This window comes from Hemitrygon akajei, chromosome 3, assembly GCF_048418815.1.
Source record: "Hemitrygon akajei chromosome 3, sHemAka1.3, whole genome shotgun sequence".
Taxonomy (NCBI): Eukaryota; Metazoa; Chordata; class Chondrichthyes; order Myliobatiformes; family Dasyatidae; genus Hemitrygon; species Hemitrygon akajei.
In genome coordinates, this window is record NC_133126.1 from 64397791 (window position 1) to 64420887 (window position 23097).

A 23097-nucleotide genomic window follows, 5' to 3' on the forward strand; every position below is an offset into this window, starting at 1 on the left:
TACAGTCAAGGTCAAATATAGGCAAATGGAATGAGCCAAGATGTGTAGAAAGCAATGAATTCTGCCCAGTATCAGGGGCACATAGCTTCCCCACCCCACCAACACTATAGGTAGTATTACATAAGGCACTGCATGAAGAAAGCAACATCTAGCATCGAAAATCTTCACCATCCAGGCTGTCATCATTTTGCAGCTACTATCAGACAAGGAGGTACAGAAAGTGAAAGCTCCACACCACCAGGTTCAAGAACAGTTAATTTCCTTCAACATTTCATTCTTAAAGCAACTTCCACATTACAGTATGGCAACACTATGACCATTTCAATCAATTTGTACTTGGTTTAATTTATGTTTTTTTCTGTGAATGCTGCTAATTTGCTGCTGTGTGCCTGTGATGCTGCAGCATGTAAGTGTTCTATCCCCCGGTCCTAGGATAATAGGGTTGACTCTGCTTGAATCATGTTCGATAGGGACCAGTAGGATTGAAGGGCCGACATCCGTGTTAATTGATTCTATAGCTCAGTAACAGGGTCCATGAAATTATCAGATTGCTTTAAAAACTTAGCAGATTAATTTATGTTCTATATGGAAAATTATGAGAGGCATAGATAGGGGCGATTAAGTCTTTTTCTCAGGGTGGGCAAGTGGGCAAGCAGTGCCTACTTAAGGTAGCAGTGGGCAAGTTTAAAGGAGATCTGTGAGGTATGGTTTTCTTTTCAAAGAGAATAATAGATACAGGCACAGTATGATGGAAATGTTTAAAAAGGCATTTAGACAGGTGCACGGAACAGTTGGGCATAGAGATACATGGACCATATGCAAGCAGATGGCATCATGATTGGTGTAGACATAATGGGCCAAAGGGTCTGCTCCTGTGCTGAACAATTCTGTGTTCAGCAAACTGAATCCCTGACAAATCTTAGAAGCATTGTTGACAGAAACAAAAGGATCGCGTTATTGCATGGAAGTAATGCTAGGTCCAGTTTTTTGATGCAATTCATCTCAAGTTTCATAAAGTTAAACTCTGATATAATTTCCCAATAGAAATATCAATTTAAACAATTCAAATCTTATAAGGTTATAGCAGCAATAATGTAATATAATACAATTGCCCTGACTTGAGAGGAAGATACTTTTAATTTGTGTAACTTTCATTTTATTAAATAAGACATCATTACACTAGTAAATTTTGCTTTTAATGTTCTCAGCGGGAAATTTATGGAAACAACTTGGAGCATTTGCCCGATCATATTTAAATTCCAAAAACACAACAAGACCTAATTCAGTCTTGATCTTTCACAAATATTATGAGATTATAAGCACTCCAGGGATATTACTTTTCAAGAGAAATCTAATTGAGAATTGGTATGGAAAAGTAATAGCTAAAGTATGTATACATATATAATGTGTAGCAACAAATCTATATGACTCCCAATAAGCCACAGTATCTGTTTTTTTTTCATATACTAAGCAGACAGCTGGAAGGCTGGACATCTGTTTTATACGTAAGGTGCAGTATATGTTTTGTGCATGACTTTTATTTCCCAAATTATTAGGACAATCTTTTCTGACTACTTTATGTCATATCATTATCTAAGTTTAATATAAGTAACATTATTATTATGTTCAGTTCTGGTTGTCTCATTATAGAAAGGTATCAGAATCAGGTTTAATGTCACTGGTATATATCATGAAGTTTGTTAACTTAGTGGCAGCAGTACAATGCAACACATGATAATATAGAAAAAATAAATCAATTACAGTAAGTATATATGTATATCAGTTAAATTAAAAAATACTGCAAAAACAGAAATAATATGTTAAGTAGTGTTCATGGGTTCCATATCCCTTTAGGAATTAGATGGCAGAGGGCAAGAAATGGTGCCTGAATTGTTGAGTGTGTTCCTTCAGGCTTCTGTACCTCCTTCCTAATGGTAACAATGAGAAGACGGCATGTCCTGGGTGATGGGGTCCTTAATGATGGACACCACCTTTTTGAGGCAGCGCTCCTTGAAGATATCTTGGATACTATGGAGGCTAGTACCCAAGATGAAGCTGACGAATTTTACAACTTTCTGCAGCTTCTTTCGATCCTGTGCAGTAGCTCCCCCAACCCCCATACCAGACAGTGATGCCACTAGTCAGAATGCTCTCCATGGTACATCTGTAGAAGTTTTCAAGTGCTTTCGGTGACAAACCAAATCTTCTCAAAGGCCTAATGAAATATAGCCACTGTCTTGCCTTCTTTATAGCTGCATCAAAATGTCGGGACCAGGTTAGATCACAGAGACCTTCTGCACCAAGGAATGTGAAATTGCTCACTCTCCCCACTTTTGACGTCTCTATGAGGATTGGTTTGTGTTCCTTTGTCCTACCCTTTCTTATGTCCACAATCAGTGCTACATATTTTTCGAGAAGGTCACATAAGAAGATGAAATTTCAGATGTGAAGTCCACAGGATACCATTAATGAGCTTTTCAGTAAACTATTGCACTGTAATTGACATTGTTGGTTTCAATACAGTAATCCCTGTTCAGGTGTTGCTGTTCCACTATTTACACAACTGTTATAATTTTTGTAGGTAGGTCTTAAAGGATCATACAATAGTATGGACACACTGAACCTATATAGTGATGCCAATGAATAAGTGGAAGTTGTGATGATGTGGAAGTGATGGGGATGAGTTAAATCTCATTGTTCAATTAATAAGAACTGAAGTTATTTAGAGGTTGAAATTTTCACTGCAATTGAATTTTGCATGTTGCATTGCCATGGATATAATCTGGGAAAGTTTTATTCTGTCAAAACAATGCTAGAGAGAATGAGAATCAGTATGAGGAATGGCGAGACAGACATCTAATTGCCACTAAAGCATTCAGAAATAAACTCAAAATTACCTTAACTCCAGGATAACTTGATTTGCAAAGCACTGCACTTTTTTGCAGTTGCGTGAATGTATTTCTAACCTGCTGTCTTAACAATCTCAAATCTTCTGATCTAGAAGTGAGCTTATTACTTTGGATCCAAACTGCTATGCGATGACAGGTAACAGGATAAGCTGTTAAAGTAAGGTCCTCAGAGAAACATTTTTCTCTTTCCTTCAAATGTAACCATGTAATATGTCAACAACATCTTGCATTTACATATCTTTCAAATAGAGAGAAATGAGCTAAGGTATTAAACAGAAGCATTATCAAACATTTGGCACAAAAGTGCAGACAAAGGAATCAAGACTATTAACTAAAAGCTTAGTCAAATACTTAAGGAAGCATCCTCCATCTCCACTGCATCTGCTCTCAGGCCGAGGCTTTTCATTCTCTATAACATCTGCCTTCTCCAACAGGATCCCACCACTTTCTACATTCTGCAGGAATTGCTCTCCCAATGCGGCTCCCTTGTTCACTTGTCCCTCACAACTGATCTCTCTCCTGGCACTTACCCTTGTAGGTGGAAAAAGTGCCACACCAGCCTTTACACCTTCTCCCTCACTACCATTCAGGACCCCAAACAGTCCTTCCAGGTGAGGCAACACTTCATCTGTGAGTCTGTTGGGGACATCTTCTGTATCCAGTGCACCCGGTATGGCCTCCTGTATATCAGTAAGACCCGACGTAGACTGGGAGACCACTTCATCAAGCATCTTCACTCTATCCATCACAAAAAGCAGTATTTCCAAGTGATCACCCATTCCAATTTTACTTCCCATTCCAACATGCCTGTCTATGGTCTCCTCTACTGCCAGGATGAAGCCACACTCAGACTGGAGGAGCAATACCCTAAATTCTGTCTGGGTAGCCTCTAACCTGATGGCATGAAAATCGATTTCTCGAACTTCTGGTAATTGCCCCCCCCCCCCCCCACTTCACCATTCCTCATTTTTGTTTCTTTCACACCTTCTCTTCTTACCTGCTTGTCATCTCCCTCTGGTGCTCCTCCCCCTTCCGGTTCTTCCATGGTCTATCTAATTCCTTCCCTCCAACCCTTTATCTCTTTCACCAATTAACTTTCCAGCTCACCCCTCCTCCTCTCCCGGCTTCACCTATCACTTTCCACCTTGTATCTCTTCCTCCCCTCTCCCACCTTCTTATTCTGGCTTCTTCCCTTCTTTTCAGTCCTGATGAAGGGTCTCAGCCAGAAACATCGACTGTTTACTTCTTTCCGTAGCTGCTGCCTGGCCTGTTGAGTCCCTCCAGCAATTGGTGTGTGTTGCTTAGAAAGCATCTTAAACGAGGAAAGGATAGGATAGGCTTCATAGAAAATGTGAGGCTGGCAGGAGAGGATAGGAAGAGTCAGTGATAGTAATGAAGAAGATGTTGGATGGATGTTTCAAAGCAAAGGGGGTGTTATTGGCAGTATTGTAGAAATGGGGAGAAATAACCCCACTATAACATAGATACCTAGCAGAAAAGTCACCTCTGAGTCAAATTTGGCATTAAGATTATGAGAATGGTCTTGTTCAGCTTTCAAGGTTTTCCAAGAAAGTTAACAAATGCCCATGTCTACTGCAGGGACCAAGGACAAGAGCTGAAATATCTGCAAAAAGATGTTGGAAATATTCACTAGATCAGGCAGCAGAAAAAGAGTTAATGTTTCAGTTGAATGATTTTTCAATAGAACTGAAATGTTGACTCTGTTTTTCTCCATCTGCAGATGCTGCCTGAAGTGTTGAACATTTCCATTAACATTCTGCTTTAACCTCAGATAATCATCATCTGTGGACTTTTTGCTTTTGCTCCAAATGTTTCATTTTAGAAATTCAAGTTCACCCAATATTAAAACCATAAGACATGGGAGCAGAATTAGACCATTCGAGTCTGCTCCACCATTCAAGGGTGATTTATTATCCACTCAATCCCATTCCTCTGCCTTCTTCCTGTAACCTTTGAGCTTTGACTAATCAAGAACTGATCAACCTCCACTTTAGTCCCATACTCAATGATTTGGCTTCCACAGCGGCCTGTGGCAATGAATTCCATAGATTCACCACCCTCTGGCCAAAGAAATTCCTCATCTCTGTTCTAAATGGACATCCCTCTATTTTGAGGCTGTGCCCTCTGATCCTAGACTCCCTCACCAAAGGAAACGTCCTCCCTACATCCACACTATCTAAACCTTTCAATATTCAATAGGTTTCCTTATTCTTCTAAACTCCAGCAGGTACGGGCCCATTGTTTGTTAAAAAGTGTACCAAGTCTGCAGTATACAGAGAAATGGTGGTAACATTGGGCTGAGCACCACCAACATATTTGAAATTGGTGCTACTTTTTCGAAAACATATAGCTGAAAAATAGAATCACAAACAAGATAAAAATCTGCAGATGCTGGAAACCCAAGCAACACACACAAAATGCCAGAGGAACTCAGCAGGCCAGGCAGCATCTATAGAAAAAAGACCTGTCAACATTTTGGTCCTGCCAAAGGGTCTCAGCCCAAAACGTCGACTGTCCATAGTTGCTGCCTGGCCTGCTGAGTCCCTTCAGCATTTTGTGCGTGTTGCTTCGATGAAAAATAGAAGCAGGCAAATGGAGATTATAAAGCAAGTCCAGAGATAATAGTGTGGGAAGAGGAAAAGAAGCCACAGCAGAAATTGAGTAGGTTCCTATTCAACCAATAAGAATGAAATCAAGCATAAGCATTTCCACTCAGCTGGGTAAGAGTCAAAGCATCAGAGAAAGCAGAGTCTGGCAAGGGCTGCTAATGGGTTGCCAAAGATAAGCAGTATAAGCCACAAATTATTTACAATTCCAGTAAAGGTAGTTTCCAACCTGCAGTGAGATTAAGTAATTACAATCACAACATTGTTCTAAATATCAGGTTAGTATAATAAGAATTATAAAATATGCTTATGTTACAAAAGATTAAATAATGTAATTTGTGGAAATATGAAATAAGATCAGAAAACAATGACAGCACAGAGGAAGAATATATATAAGAATTAAACCATTTGGCCCAGCTTGTCTGCTTCACCATTTGATTGTGGCTGATATATCACTCTCGCAGCCCCAATCTCCTACCTCCCCATATCACTTCGTGCTCTGAATAATCAAGAATCTATCAATCTCTGCCTTAAATATACCCAATGATTTGGCCTCCACAGATTTACCACTGTTTGGTGAAAGGAATTCCTCCTCACCTTCATTCTAAGGGATGTCCCTCGATTCTGAGGTGTGTTATCTGGTCTTAGACTCCCTCACCATAGGAAACATCCTGTTCACATTCACTCTACTGAGGTCTTTCAGCATTTGATAGGTTTCAATGAAATCCCCACTCATTCTTCTGAATTCCAGTGAGTATAGGTCTAGAGCCATCAAACGTTCATCATATGATAAGCCTTTCATTCCTGGAATCATTTTTGTGAGCCTCCTTTGAAACTTCTCTAATGTCAGCACAGCCTTTCTTACATTAATTCCATTATTCAAATCATTGACATATGATATAAAAAGCGGTCCCAACACAGACCCCTGTGGAACATCACAAATCACTGGTAGCCAAAGAGAAAAGACTCCCTTTATTCCCACTCTTTGCCTCCTGCTGATCAGCCAATGATCCATCCAGACTTATATCTTTCTTACAAAACCATGGGCTCTTAACTTGTTAAGCAGCCTCATGTGTGGCACCTTGTTAAAGGCCTCCTTCGTCTATCCTGCTTATTATTTCTTCAAATAATTCAAACAGATTTGTCAGGCAAGATTTTCCCTTAAGGAAACCATGCTGACTTTGGCCTATTTTATCGTGTGCTTCCAAGTACCCCCAAACTATATCCTTAACAATCGACTCCAAGATCTTCCCAACCACTGAGGTCAGGCTAACTGGCCTATAATTTCCTTTATTTTGCCTCCCTCCCTCCTTGAGATATGGAGTGACATTTGCAATTTTTCAGTCCTCTGGAACCATACCATAATTCATTCTCTTGCCAGACATGGTTGCATCTCTCTGCCTTTAGAATACTACTTCTTTCCTGGTATGCAGCTATCCTGCGTCTTCTGAATTGCTCCCAGAAACTCCAGCCATTGCTTCTCTACCATCATCCCTGCTCGTGTTCCCTTCCAATCAATTTTGACAGATCCTTTCTTGTGCCTATGTAATTCCCTTTACTGTAATGACTTTAGCTTCTCCCTTTCAAATTACAGGGTGAATTCTATTGTATTATGATCACTGTTCCCTAAGGATTCCTTTGCCTTAAGCGCTCTAATCAAATTTGGTTAATTACACAACACCCAATCTAGAATAGCTGATCCCCTAGTGGGCTCAACTACAAGCTGCTCTAAAAAGCCATCTCATAGGCATTCTACAAATTCCCCCTCTTGGGACCCAGCATCAACCTGATTTTCCCAAGCTAACTGCATATTGAAATGCCCCATGACTATCACTTGACATGCATTTTCTATCTCTTGTTCAAATTTGTAGACCACATCTATGCTACTACTTGGAGGTCTGTACAACTCCCATCAGAACCTTTTTACCCTTGCAGTTTCAAAGCTCTACCCACAATGATTCCACACCTTCTGATCATATGTCACCTCTTACCAATGATTTGATTTCATTTTTTTTATATATCAACAGAGCCCCCTCTGCCTACCCACTTGTCTTCTCAATACAATGTGTACCCTAGTACGTTAATCTCCCAGCTATAATCTTCTTTCAGCCACGATTCAGTGATGCCCACAAAGTCATACCTGCCAACCTGTAATTGTGTTACAAGTTAATTTACCTTATTCCTTGTACTGTGTACATGCAAATATAACATCTCCAGCCCTGTATTCACCCTTTTCAGTCTTGTTCCCCTTGTGCATTGCTACTCATCCTTTGGTCCTAGTCTCTGGTTGACTGCAATGTTGCCCTATCATCAACCTCTCCTTGTGAGCAGTCTCACTACACACTGCCTCTGTTCCTAAAAAAAAATTGTCAATCCTCAGCCTTTTCACTGTGGTTCCTATTCCCCTGCCAAATTAGTTCAAACTCTCCCGAACAGCTCTAGCAAACCTGGCTGCAAGGATATTTATCCCCTTCGGGTTCAGGTGTAACCTGTCACTTTAGTACCGGTCGTACCTTCCCCAGAAAAAATTCCAATGATCCAGAAATATGAATGCTTGCCCCCTGCAGCAGTTCTTCAGCCATGCATTCATTTGACAAATCATCCTATTCTTACCCTCACTGGCACATGGCACAGGCAGCTATCCAGAGATTACTATTATGGAGGTTCTGCTATTCAGCTTTTTACCCAGCTTCCTAGAATCTCTTTTCAGGACCTCCTTACCTTTCCTCCATATGTCATTGATGCCAATATTTACCAAGACTTCTGGCTGATCACCCTCTCCCTTTAGAATGCTGTAGACCTGATCCGAGATGTCTCTAACATTCCATCCAGGTGTCTCTGTCATGTCCACAGAAACTTGTCTGTATTCCTCTACCTATGGAATCTTCTAACACTACTCCTCTTCACCTCTCTTCTCATCTGATCCACAGCCCCAGACTCAATGCCAGAGACTTGGTCACTGCAGCTCCCCCGGTAGGTCGCCCCCCCAACCCACCACCCCCCAATAGTATCCAAAATGTTCTTATTGAGGACAGCACCACAGGGATACACTGCACTGGCTGCCCGTTTCCTTTCCTTCTCCTAACAGACATCCAGGTTCCTGCCTCCTGCAATCCAGGGCTGACCAATTCCCATCTTTCACCAAGACAGGCAGCATCAGTTGAGAATGTATGGTAGGGATAGTTTTTCAAACTTCCACAGTAATTCTTCACACAATATCAGATGCACAGAGAACATAGAGCAAGAGTTTAGAAGTACACATTTTATTCAAATCTTTATGAGAGAATCTCGTCAGGTTTGTGAGCTAACCTCCAAAATCTGAATATCCTTTCTCTGTTCCAGTCATGTAATGGTTTGAAGACCAAATGATAACTCATAGACTTTCTCTTCTTTGAGGAAACATGTTCAGAGCTGCCTGACATGAAATGAAGGAGAATACTGTATACTTAGATCCTGCTCATAAAATACCACACAACATTAAAGACATTAAATCAAAGCTATCAGTGTTATCATAACATGTCCACAACTCGCTAACACTAACTTTAACTTATTTGTCTATGATCTGTGGGAGCAAACCAGAGGAAGTGCACACTGTCGTGGGAAGAACATACAAACTCTTTTTAGGCATGTTACTCTGATCCTACAGCTGGCACTGTAACATGTAACACTAACCTCTATGCTACCGTGGCATTCTTTACATCTTTGTACTTCCAGAAAAATCATAGACAAAATTATTCAGCTTGCATTGAATACAGAACGCATTTTTCAGCTTAGAAAATTTTAGAAAGATCTACCTTTAACCTACAGACAGCAAATATCATAGTGCATGATGAGTAACAGGTGTTGATCAGAGTGCTGAGCATTTCTTTCTGACCTAATGTATTCAGATATAATGATGTCAATCCCTTTTAGCCGTACATAGAGCAATTAACATTAATAATAATTTTGCAATAGCGTCTACACTTGATAATTCAATCATTTTATGCACTGAGAAAAATTAAGCAATAAAAATAACACAGCAGGATAGAAATTAGTGCTAAAATAAATTATTAGATCATTTAAATTTAAACAACTTATAGCTTACTATACAGCATTACCTGCAAATCCATTGTCAGTCCATTATGTTAAATGCACTATCTAGTAGGTATGGCGACTTCAGAACTGCAACTATGCAGCATGATTAGCACTACTGAGCAACAATTAATTTTTTGACATCTATTTTGGTTAATAAAACAGCCCAAATCCATTATACGGGCATAGCTAACAGCCTTGTTGCACTTCACAACCAGCTAAGAGGTTAATAGCTTAAATGTTTTTTAGCTGGAATGTACCTAGGCAGTACATGGGAAAATGGTTCCTGGCACAAATCCATACATGAAACATGAAGTGAGAAGTAAAATGTAATCCAAGTTCTCAAATTTAATATTTCCCTTTAACTTCAAGGTTCTATTACACGGGGAGATAGAAAGAAAGTCCAGATATCCTCACTGCTAACTTGCTCTCTACAACATCCACTTTCATGAGTTCATGGTAAATTCAGCCTTAACTATAAGAACTATGGTCAGCAAAGTTCTCAGCAGAACTCTAACCCACAGAGTATAAAGGAGCTCATTCTTAGGACAGGATAAGTATGCTCTGAGAGATCATTTTCAAGCTGCGTTCATTTCAAGAATCTCTTCAGTTCACTCATCTCTGAAGCAGTAATGAGCTCTTCGGGCCCGTGCAGGGCACCAGAGAGCGTTGGGTTTGGAGTTTTCTAAAGGACCTGAATTGGTTAATTGTTGTTTAACGAGGCAGTCTTCATTTAAAGTGTGCACTCTTTGTAATGTGGTCTCCTGGTTTTTCTGTTTAAGCTCGTTAAGCTTATTTTGGTAGGCTCAGGGATTCTGCGGATTTACGCAGTTCAATTTAAGTGGACGCCTGTTTAGCGCTCATCGTGCAGTCCTAGTTTTGAGGATGTTATTTCTCACAGTGTCGCTTGGCTGAGCCACTGATATTCTTCTGGAATTATTATGGATTAACTCTAGTTGTTGTATCTACATTGGAGTCTATCTTACCTCTGCACCTGAGTCTGATGCTGCCAGTACCGTTTTCTTTCATGTTGGAAGAGTTTAAGTAATTTAGCTTGCTTCCTGACTCAACTCCAGTAAGTATAATACATAAAACATCAATTCCCCTTAAATATAATATTCAAATGAAGTCTAAGTAATTGGTTTTCAATGGGGGAAGAGGAAATTAGAAAAGGTGTTGATAAGACCAGAACGGTGACACTGAGGTTAACAATTACGTTTAATAATTAGTGTGGTGAATAGAATGAGGATGATGGAATGAGTGCCCAGAGATAACAAATCTCTCTTAAGTGGGGATGGATCAGTGAAAAACTGCGGAAAACAATGGCCTAAGTAATAATGTTGATCAGAAAATCAACTTTAATTACCATGACTTTCTTAAATTCAAACATTTCTTCAATCAACCTCATTTAAGAATTCCAGCAAGAAAATGATTCTCTGTCATGCTGTACATTTCCAATTTAATCCATTATGATGAATAAGTGGAAAATCATGAGCTGGGGAGAAAATGAAGAAATATCCAAGAAATAAACCTTATCCTTCTTTTCATTTATTTATAATACCCTGCTGGTTTCATTGGCTGCGTAAGTCTAGGGAAGACACACTCTGGTCCCTCCAAACCCGTGAGATTGAGATGGCTCTCCCACACCAAACACTGCTTCTTCAGAAAGGCCATTACGTTAGGAGTGAAACCTTTCCCAGGGTGTTGCACTTATTTAGAGATTCAGCATGAAACAGGCCCTTCCGATCCAACGAGCCACACTGCCCAGAAATCCTCCTATTTAAGCCTAGCCTGATCACAGGACAATTTACAATGACCAATTAACCTACTAATTGGAATGTGGGAAGAAACTGGAGCACCCAGGAGAAACCCACATGTTTACGGATAGAACATACAAACTCCTTACAGAGAGCAGTGGAACTGAACTCTGAGCTCCGACATTCAGAGCTGTAGTTGTATCACGCTAACCGCTGCTCTACTGTGGCTGAAAGAAATCTGCAAAACAATAGTATAAACTATAAGGAATTTCAGAATTACCTTGAACCAGTCAACCCATTGCCCTCACCATGACAAGTTCTGTTGAATTGGAATTCGAGAGGATCAGAACTCACTGGAGAATAATGCAGGTTTAATGCAATTACACCCTATATGTGTCAGAATGTTTCAGCAGATTCCCCAGAGTAACTGTTGTCTGCAAATTGCTGACAGGTTACTCTGAGGAATTCATCTGCCAAACCTGTACCATGTAAACTTGTGCAAGAGGTGAACCCATTCATTTGAGTATGAAGGGAACTTGTATCATTTTTGAATTAAGTTTGTTACATTGTTTTTATTCAAGAGTGCCATACAAATTTTAAGCAACTTAACTAATACAGTGAGAAGCTCTCAAAGCCCTTGGCAGTTTTGACAATTGACCAACTGCTAAAGTTTCTTTCAGCTATTTTGTATTTGGGGCTCATTCTGACATTTCCATGTTAAGGCATTATGTAACCATAGGGTCTGCCAATTTAAAGCCCCTTGCTATCTTGGATCAGGTTCACAGTAATCAGCAAATTGACCTCTGTGTGTCTGGAAAAGGTATGCTTGCAGCTTATCACAAACGCAAGAGGTTCTGCGAATGTCACAAATCCAAGCAACACACACAAAATGCTGGAGAAACTCAGTAAGTCAGGCAGCATCTACAGAAGGAATAAAGAGTTGAAGTTTCAGTCTGGGTTCCTCCATTAGGACTAGAGAGGAAAGGGAAAGAAGCTAGAATAAGGAGATGTGGGTGGGAGGGTAATGAGAACAATCTGGCAGGTGATAGGTGAAATCAAATGGGGGAAAGGGGGATGAAGTGAGAAGCTGGGAGGTGATGTGTGGAGGCTGAAGGAGGAGGAATCGGATAGAAGAGCAAAGAGGATCATGGGAGAAAGGGAAGAAGGAGGGGCACAAGAGGGAAGCAAAGGGAAAATGAAGAGAATTGAAGGGGTAAGAGGGGAGCCAGAATGGGGAGAGGTAAAAAGGGGAGCAATGCTAGAAAGTACCATGTTAGAGTAATCTGTGTTCATTCCATCAGACTGGATGCTACCCAGACAGAACATGAGGTGTTCCTCCTCCAGCCTACAGTGGATTTATCGTGACAATGAAGGAGGTCATAGACTGACATGTTAAAACAGGAATGGGAACTCAAAGTGAAATTGGTGGCCACCAGCGCCCTTTGTGGTGGGCAGAGCAAAGGTGCTTGATGAAGTGATCTTCCAGTCTACACCAGGTCTCACCAATGTAGTGCACCGGGAGCATTGGAAACACCAAATAACTGACAGCTTCACAGGTGAAGCGTCTCCTCACTTGGAAGGACCATTTGGGGTCCTAAGTAGTGGTAAGGGAGGATGTGTATGGGCAGTTGTACCACTTGTGCTGTTTGCAGGGAGGGAGATGAGTGGGAAGGGGTGAGTGGAGAATTAGATCCCTGTGGAAATGGGGGACGGTGTGGGGGCGGGGTGCAGGGAAAGATGCCTTTAGTGTAGGATCCTGTTAAAGATGGCAGATGTTACGAAGAATGATGTGCTGGATATGGAGGTCTGTGGGAAGGACAAAGGGAACTTTGTCCCTGTTATGACAGCAGGAAGATGTGGGTGAAGGCAGCATCGATGGTAGAGGAAGGAAAACCCTTTTCTTTGAGGAAGGAAGACACCTCAGATGTTCTGGAATGAAAAGCTTCATCCTGAGAACAGATGTGGCAGAGATGAGGGACTGAGAAAAGGGAATAGCATTTTTACAAGTGACAGGGTGGGAAGAGGCACAAGCCAAGGTAGCTGTGAGGGCCAGTAGGTTTATAAAATATATCAGGAGATAGTTTCCAGAGATGGAAACAGAGATTCAAGAAAGAGGAGAGAGATCTCAGAGATGGACAGAGTAAATCTGAGGGCAGGTTGAATGTTGGAGGCAAAGTCGATGAAATTGGTGAGCTCAGCATGGATCCAAGAAGCAGCACAAATCAATATAGTCTTTGATATAATGTGGAAAGAGTTGAAGATCATTCCCAGTGTAAGCTGGAACATGCACTTGTCCCACGTAGCTGGCGAAAAGGCAAGCATAGCTGGGGCCCATGCAGATGCCTATGGCTACACCGTGGGTTTGGAGAAAGTGGGAGGCTTTTAGCTGTTACACAGGTCAGTAGTAAACATGGATGACTCATTACTAGCAGTAGTTCTGCCTCAATGATTCACACTTATAGAAAAGCAGAAAAAAATCCTTCAACTGTTCTGCAGAGAGAAAAAGTTAAAAGGAGTTATTGTTTCTGGACTTCTAAAGGTGATCTGTGTACAGACAATGCTGTAGCTAGTGTGAGAAGAGAAGTAGGTTGCTGGGGTATCAGAAACAATACTGAGTGTAGTGGGTAGTGAGCTGGAAGGATCAGAGCACAACGTTGGGGAAGGTGAGACACTGAGACAAGGATAGTGAGACTGGCCATTAGTGTTTATACTAGGTAGGGTGATCAGTAATTGGGAGGGATCAGTGTAGATTGGCTGTAGGGGTGCAGGGGTGATGGGATAAGAACCACACTTGATGTTGTGCAGAGTCAAGGAGGGAGGAACCAGCAGTTGGTATGCTGGAAAGTGAAGAATCTCTACTTGCTACTTGATCAAATCAAGAAGAAAAACTAGCCATTGATTGAATACTGGAGGAACAGTGCATCACAAGAGGGATAAAATTGTAGGGTTCAGCATGGCACTGACTGGGTGAACAGGCAGCAGTTCTGGGCCTCAGATTTGAGGTTTGTGGTTCAGTAATGGGGTAAGACTGCACCAATATTTAAATTAGGTAATTTACTTCACAGTTATCATTCCAGTCTGCTCTAAACAAATAAGAACTTGTTGTCCCAAGAGGTGGGACAAAGTGCCCAACTGGTGTACCATGGTCCAAGTTCCCTAGCAATATGCTTGAAGGATTGTTGAAGTAGGGTTGATCTTAACCCCCATACCCATCAGACAGCAGTCGCCATTCCAATGGCTCTCCATTCAGCTCTGGAACATCAGGACGCTTTTCATTGACTACAACTCTGTATTCAACACTACCATCCCCTAAACTAATCAACAATCTCCAAGATCTGAGCCTCAATACCTCCTTGAGCAACTGGGTCTTTGATTTCCCCGTTGTAGACCCCAGTCAGTTCAGATTGGCAACAACATCTCCTCCACAATCACCATCAGCACAGTAGCCCCCTGCTCTACTCTCTTTAGCTTATGACTGTGAGGATAAGTAAATCTCCAATGCCAGATTTAAGTTTGCTGATGATACTACTGCAGTGGGCTGAATCAATGGTGGTGACACATCAGCATATAGGAGGGAGATTGATAATCTGACTGAATGGTGCCACAACAATCTTTCACGCAATGCCAGCAAAACTATGGAGCAGATTATTGACTACAGGAGGAGGTAACTAGAGGTCCATGAACCAGTCCTCATCAGGGGATCAGAGGTCAAGAGAATCAGCAGCTTTAAATTCATTGGATTACCATTTCAGAGAATCTTTCCTGGGCCCAGCACGTAACTGTCATTACAAAGAAAGCACAGGAGCACCTCTACTTTCTCAGAAGTTTGAGCAAATTTGGCACGTTGTCTAAAACTGTCAAACTTCTACAGATACACGGTGAAGAGTTTACTGACTGGTTGCGTCTTGAATGGAAATAAAATTACACAAATTAGTGGATACAGCCCAGTACATCGCAGTTAAAACCCTCCGTATCACTGAGCACAGTACCAAGGAGTGCTGTTGCAAGAAAGTAGCGTCCATCATCAAGGACCCCCACCATCCAGGCCATGCTCTCTTTTCATTGCTGCCATCAGGAAGGAGGTACAGGAGCCTCAAGTCCCACATCATCAGGTTCAAGGAACAGTTATTACCCCTAACCATCAGGCACTTGAACCCAAGGGAATAACTTTAATTACCCCAACACTGAACTGATTCCACAATCTATGGACTCACTTTTGAGGACTCTACAACTCACGTTCTCAATAGTTGTTACTTATTCATTTATTACTATTACTATTTTTTCCCTTTTTGTATTTGCAGAGTTTGTTGTCTATTGCATATTGGTTGTTTGTCTCTGTCATGTGTGATCTTTCATCAATGGTGACATACTGTACTTCGATAAAATATTTACTTTGAACTTTAAAAAAATTTCCAGGATGATGCAAAACAACCAGGAAATCACTGCTACTGTGTTCTCTTCCTGAAAGATATCAATTTTAAATTTTATAACCTTGAATTAAAAAGAGTTATGCATTTTAATTCTTAGGAGTATGTTAGGATCCTTAAACACAGACTGATATAATAAATATTTGTGGAATTGAGGACAACTGGACAAAATCCAAAGCAAAGAGCATGCTTTTCAGTAAAATAGAGTTAGGAATCATTTCCACATAGCCAATATCATAGAAGTCCCTTCTATAAATGGCAATTACTTCAATTTAGTTTTCAGTCTGAGCCTGTTGGACTTTTGACAATTAAACATTTAATACATACGTACGTGGTGTTATGTTATAAGGCCATGTATCTCAAACTGCGGCAGAAGAAGCTGGAAGCTAAATGACCCATTCCTTTCACTGTTCCTATTATGTATCAAGTTCATCCTGCTCATTATTTGCAGGAGTTTCTGGTCTCAACTGGGTCCCTTGGGTAAAATAGACATTAATCTACTCGAAGAACTGGGAAGTATTTTAATCTGTGGTTAATTTATAAGTGACACTGTCAAGGAGGAATGAAGGTGTCTTCTAGTTGCTTTCCAGCTTGTACAACTGTGAGGGTTAAGTAGGAGAAACTGTGCAAGGGAAAACAGGATTATGCAAATCATGTAACAGATACTTAAAAGAGCAAAGTAAAAGAAACACTAATTTTTGAAATTACAGTATCATCCCTTGGGTGATTGTTATCAATACAATAAAACAAATTACCCTCCTAGGGCCACGGATTATTTTGCCCCCAAGTGGTTTTACTCACTGCCTCAAGAAGAAAGGTAGACATTTTGCCATGCTTTCAGCTTTCAGATATATCCTCTGGTGTTGCTGGGGTTAACGTAGAATAAGGAGTCCAATGCAAGTAGAAATAGGGCAAAATAAACTAGTTGCAAATTCTCAAATGCAGGAAAAACATTGCTGAAAAACCAAAGATAAATTTACAATACTGGCAAAATGAAATCCGTAACCAAATGTGACAGCAGTGAAATGAACAAGAATGCTTCAGCAGATATGCATTTTCAGTTGAAAATGGCATGTGAAATTAAAACGCAATAATTTTCTATTTCCCTTTTGGTTTGCCAATATACATTCCAAAGACTTCTGTAACAATGCACTAAAATATGCCAAGAACTGAGCATATAATAATGACACAAGCTGACTTGTTCTCTGATCTTTTTTTCATTATGAAAGTAATCAACTTAGATTTGCACTGACCTTCTAATAGTGTAATGAGCTGCAGATACATGACAGTTAAATGGGCCAAAATTCAGAAATATGGAAGTTACAAATTTCTCACTTTCACCAAACAGTAACCAACTAGTAAGCTGTAACATAAAGATCATTGAAGTGTCTGGATTCTGCAACCTAAAAGAATGTCAAACACAAATGATAATATAAAGGCTATTGTATTATTGTTACACTGATGGGTCAAATTGAGGTACAATATGTCTGATGTTCAGTCCAGAAACTTAACTCAGCGTGATCATGAACCATATGCTATAGGTCAGATGCTGGTGTATCTGATCCCTTTTCTACACTGGACTCAATCCCCAATTTATATTAAAAGATTACATTTAGATTAAGCTCCTTGATTATACCTTATATTTATACTTCCAATTTTATATTTTAATCACATCTTTTATTTGTAGTTATTTTAAAATAATTTTAATTTTTAAATTATTTATAGTCATGTAAAGTGCTTTTAAATGTCCCTGAACATCAGATACAGTTAAAACATAGTGACACACATCTTTGACAGTAGTGAGCTGTCAAAGCCATCAGGTTGCCCTGGGGACACAGCTTTCAGTTCTCCGCCTGCTGCCCGGTCACCACTCATGGCCTGATCCGCCTTATAGAAGAGCTAAGGAACGGCAACCTTCAGTTCAGCAGATCTCATGGGGCTGCAAAAGGTTGGTATAGACATGGGGGCTGGACAACTGACAAATGCGAGCAGTGTGCTGATTTGAGAATGATCTGGCCCAATGCAACAAATCATATTTCAGGCATTTTCTGTTGCCACATTTCAAACCAATATCTTAAAATTTAGAATTTACTGTTAAGGAAACTTTTAGATCAAAGACCTTGAGATTGCATTCTGGTATTCCTACATTCTGTACACTTAATTTTTACAAAAGATGAACAATTATTGGACAAAGTGTGTTAATCATATAATGTCATGTCATATATTAAAGACCAAATTAGGTTTAATATAATTTTAAAGTCAAAGTCACCTGCTTAACCCCTTTTATCCATTGGTTGGATGTCTTGCAACAATGATACAGAACAATATCTAAGTTGGCTATTTGCTTAAGAATATCCCTATACCAAAATACAGAATATAGAACAGTACAGCACAGGAACAGGCCCTTCAGCCCATGATATTTGTTCTGACCATGATGCTAATTTAAACGAAACCTTTCTGCTTGTACGCAACTCTTATCCTTCCATTCAGCATGTCTTAATACCTCTTAAACATCACTACTGTGGCTGCTTCCACCTCTGCTAGCTATCGTGACCAACTCCAGGCACATACAGTCTCGATGTAAAACACTTACCTCATGTATCACCTTTGAACTTTCTCCCTCTCACTTTAAAGCTATGCCCTCCAGTATCTGACATTTCCATCCTGGAAAAAAGAACAACTACCTACCCTTCTATGCCTCTCAAAATTTTATAAATCTCCCTCAGGTTTCCTCTCAGCCTCCGACACTCAAGAGAAAATCAGTCCAAGTTTATTCAACCACTCCTTGTACTAATAACTCTTTAATCCAGGGAACATACTGGTGACCCTATTCTGTAACCTTTCCAAAGCCTTCACATCCTTCCAGTAATTGGGTGGCCAAAAATGCACACAATCCTCATGATGTGACCTCACCAAAAGTTCTATCCAGCTGCAAGATAACTTCCTGACTCTTATATTCAATTCCTCAACTGATGAAGACAAGACTGTCATGCACTTTCTTTACCAACCTGTCTACTGTACTTACGTTGCCACTTTCAGGGAGTTATAGACTGGACCTCAAGGTATCTCTGTACATCAAAGATCCTAAGGGTCCAGCCATTTAGTGTATTCTTTCGCCTATATTTGACCTCTCAAAGAGCAACACCTCACACTTGTCTAAGATGGCCCATTATACATTAATGGGTTTTTTTGGGTACCAGATAACTTTTCCATTTGTAAAAATATTATCATCTTAATAAATGGAAGTAAGAAATGTCAACAGCAAGTAAGGATATATTCTAGATAGTGATTTTTCAAAACTGAATTCCAAAGTATTCTTAGAAGAAAAACTTGCTAATTTGAAAGTGTCCATGATTGTTGATTCTGGTAGGTGGTCTTCAATTTATGCACACAGAAGTATTTAATTAAATGCAATCACCCATGAATAATCAGCTACAAGACAAACTGGTCAGATTTAAGAATTCATCCACACCTCTGCTGACAGAAAAATCACAACTCCAATTTCAAATTGTGAAATTAAATATTAATTTTACATGGAACTGAATTAAATAGTTTTAAGGAAATGTGCACAACATAATAAACCATTTATGCCATATGCTTGTTAAAATAATGCCTGTTGAAGCAATAATCAACGCCTGTGTACTCCACCTTTGAATTTAAGGTAGGCAGATAGACTGAAACCTGATATAGATGTATTCAGTCCCTTAATACACTAGCCTATTTCAATTTACACACTATAGCACACATGAAGGTTTAATGTTTGTGATCAATTTTCACCTATGAATATTGAAGAAACACACATCAGGATAAAAATATCATATTACAACTAAGCAGGTTTTTTATTCCTGAGCTACAGCAATTTCAAGAGTAGGCAAGCTTTAAAACTCGGCAGCTTTAGTATTTACCCGTTTTTTTTTTGTTGGTCACAGTTAATTTATTAATTTGTTAAAACGATGCCAGTAGGCTGGAATATATTATCAAAAGACTTCAAAATTTTTTTTTGGTGGAAGAAATTTCTGGAGATGAATATGAGCAGCTGGGAATCAAACTTGTGAAGAGCTGTTCCAATGGCCTTTTATTTTGAGGACAAACTTAATTGACATATTCAGAGCACAGGTTTTAATAAACATCCTTAGGTTAATTAGTTCGGTATCTTAACAATGGAATCATTGACTTACACAATTCATGGGAGAGAAATGATTTATATATCTCCAGACAGACTGATGGACACACACGCACAAGTATCCTTGACAACATATAGGTAAAGAATATCTAATAAATTCCTACCAATGTAGAATACACTTTAAGTGGTGAGACTGACATCCCTGAGTGGTTTTGTGTTAGCAGTGCAGAACAAGAAAATGAATGCTGTATTAAATTTTCCATGCCTTCTTCAGTACAATAATGATTTCCCAAGTAAGCAAACAGATCTTAGACACTTAATCAGACCTCTCATTAAATTCTCCACCTCCTCCTCCTGAGAAAATTCACATTTTAAACTGCTCCTGCTTTTGTTCATAAACTCTGGCCCACAAGTATATGAAATATCTACTTTTAAAAAGTACGAAAAGGACAAAACCACAAATGTGGAACTTCAATTAATTTAAAGCCCCAATCAGTAAAGAATAAATCCTTAGCAGATCTAATTACCAGAACTCTCAGTAGACCTACACAGACCAGCCAATCTTCCTGCTGTTTGAACAGCTTGATGAACTAAGGGACTGATGGATATCAAATCATTTTGTTTAATTTATAAATGGATTTTGCCTTAATACTTAAATTATCATCAGTACAACACCATCAAAATGGGAACATCCTGAATGCAAAGTCTATAAGGAGTCTGGAATGAATCCCAATAAGCAATGTTGCTTCAGTTCATTCCCCCAAGATTCATCTAATTAAACAGTAAGGGGCAAACTCATATAAAATTACTGCACACTCAATGTTGTATCCCTAGCTGCTGTGTCATGAGATTGCATTCAACAATAAAACAAAAAGTACAATTGTCAACAAATATGAACGTCACGAATAACAAATAGCTTTCTGTACAAAAAAAAACAAAGTACTGCAAATGACATTGGAAGTCCCTAAATTTGTAAAATATTAACTTTAATGCTTTCAATTTAGATTAATTTATTTGACATGTTTTTAGTTAAATTAACACATGTTGACCAATCACACACTGAATATTTCATCAGCAATATTATATGGAATCTTAACTATCACTGAATCCATATTTCCCCCTAGTCTTCACATCGGTAAATAGAGCTCAATCATTTCAAAGGTCTTGCCCTCAACCTTGCCCTTTTCTCCTGGAAATTCCCACCTGGCTCAGGGGTCTCAGACTGTGAGGACGAAGATGCTGAGCTGGTTCCATCCTCTGCGGTACCCTGTGAGAGAATGCCTCGCCCTGGGGGAAGTTTCATGCCCAGTTGCTCTGCCATCTCCACATGGTCTCCAGGGTGGACATAATCAAACACACTGCTGCCTGTCAGTTCCACCTGAGGGGGTAGAAGTTAAAGTCTAATGTCAGCATTCACTTTTCAATCAAATCCACAGTACTTTGAAAATAATGACGATTTGTCGTTACTTTCGAGTTACTGAAACTATGATAATATATATTTTGCTGTGTCTTTAACACACAACTTTTGTAATCACATTCAATTGTATTTTTAGTACTTAGATTTATTAATTTTATTAATCCAATAACCAACAATAAAATTCAAAAGGATTGATTAATGAACAAGTTAATTTTGGTTATCATAATTTCTTGTAAACAAATTGCAAAATTATTTTCCATTTTTAAAGTCCTATAAACAGAAACCTTATTCGTATACAGTGTTTTATAAAGAATATCTTAAGAGGTTTAAATTTATTTATTAGCAGGATAATTCATTAATACAAACTAATGGTGAGATACTGATTTGAGAGTAGTGCATTGGTAACTTAGGTAAGTCACTGCCATGTTCTAGCTGAAAGGGTGTGAGTAAAACTTGTAAATTACAACAGCCTGATAATATCCACAGTAAACATTAATACATTTATTTAGCCTTCATTTTAAGCCAAGTATTGTATCTAATCAATTGACTACTCTGACATAGTTTGTGTGTTGCAAACTTCTGGTCTGATGCAGCCAGTATAAATTCAGCTGCATTTTACTTTTCTCATCTCTTAAGATAGTTTTAGGAAATAATAATCACATCTTCTCTACGGAAATACCCCATGAGATCAATGCCTGACATTTTTACATTTTTTATCTGCTTTACCCCATTATGTCAAAGGCAAGTTCTAAGGACTACTGTCAGCCATAAAATATTTCTTGCAGAAACTATTGAATTGATATGGCAGAAAAACCACATCATAGTCTGATGCATTTGTTATCACAACATATTTTTATCAACTGTTAATAATTATTAATTTATAGCAGTCTTAAAATAATTGCTGCATTGAATACACAAATTGCAATGTGATTTATTTTGTCCTTTAGAAGTTTAAAATGTCCTAACTTAGCATCATTGTAGTAGCAATCAAAGTTCTGGAAAGTGGTGAATTTCTTATATCTTTCTTTATTGTGGTTCTGAAAAGCACTTGGATATCTTTGGGCACTAGCAGACCTCTGATGCTTGCCCAATGTGAGTATTTACATACTTGTGATTGTACAGTAATGAAAAGGGAAAGGAAATCAGTATGGGTCCTGAAGTTCAGAAACAAATTATTAAGATAGTGTGTTACCAAATATCAAAACCATTGCTCCTAAAAGCTGAACCAATAGAATAAAACAACAAACAGTAAAACCATCACAATTATTGTTACTATGTGCTTTGTACAACATTCTTCAAAAAACATCTGAGCTCGTTTCACTCTGATAAATTTTTACTAGAAAATTGTCCTGAGTGAGGCAGCTTCTCTATTTCATTCTTCCCACAGACCTTTTTATGAACAAGGCAGAAAGAAATTTATAAGTTGGTGTGCAATTTTCAAATTTAAAATATTATTTTAAAAATTCTGTAATTACTTGCACGTAATGTAGATTTAACCAGCTCCTTGTTTGATATTTACATTAGAAATATATTGCATATTTATACAATGAAATAGAGGTAAAGCAAATTTATGGATTTTTGAATGCTTGGATTTGGAATTACATTGGAGTTCTGAGATGAATTTACAATCAGTAGTTGTGAAACCAAGGTCGCGGCAAATTGAAGAGCAAATAATTAAAAAGTAATAATTTGCATGATATTTTAATCTTCAGAAAAAGAAATATCCATCTTTTTGTCACAACCATCAAAGCAACTCAATAAGAAAT

General features: G+C 39.0%; 1 protein-coding gene across 4 annotated transcripts in view; it reads right to left on the bottom strand.

Moving 5' to 3' along the window:
* Positions 1-23097, bottom strand: part of npas3 (neuronal PAS domain protein 3) — a 1106218-nt gene that overhangs the window by 169778 nt on the left and 913343 nt on the right. For all 4 annotated transcript variants that reach the window (XM_073040034.1, XM_073040033.1, XM_073040035.1 and 1 more), the window contains one exon: positions 21118-21292. In XM_073040034.1, coding sequence (XP_072896135.1) covers positions 21118-21292 — 175 coding nt within the window. The remainder of the gene's footprint in view (positions 1-21117; positions 21293-23097) is intronic.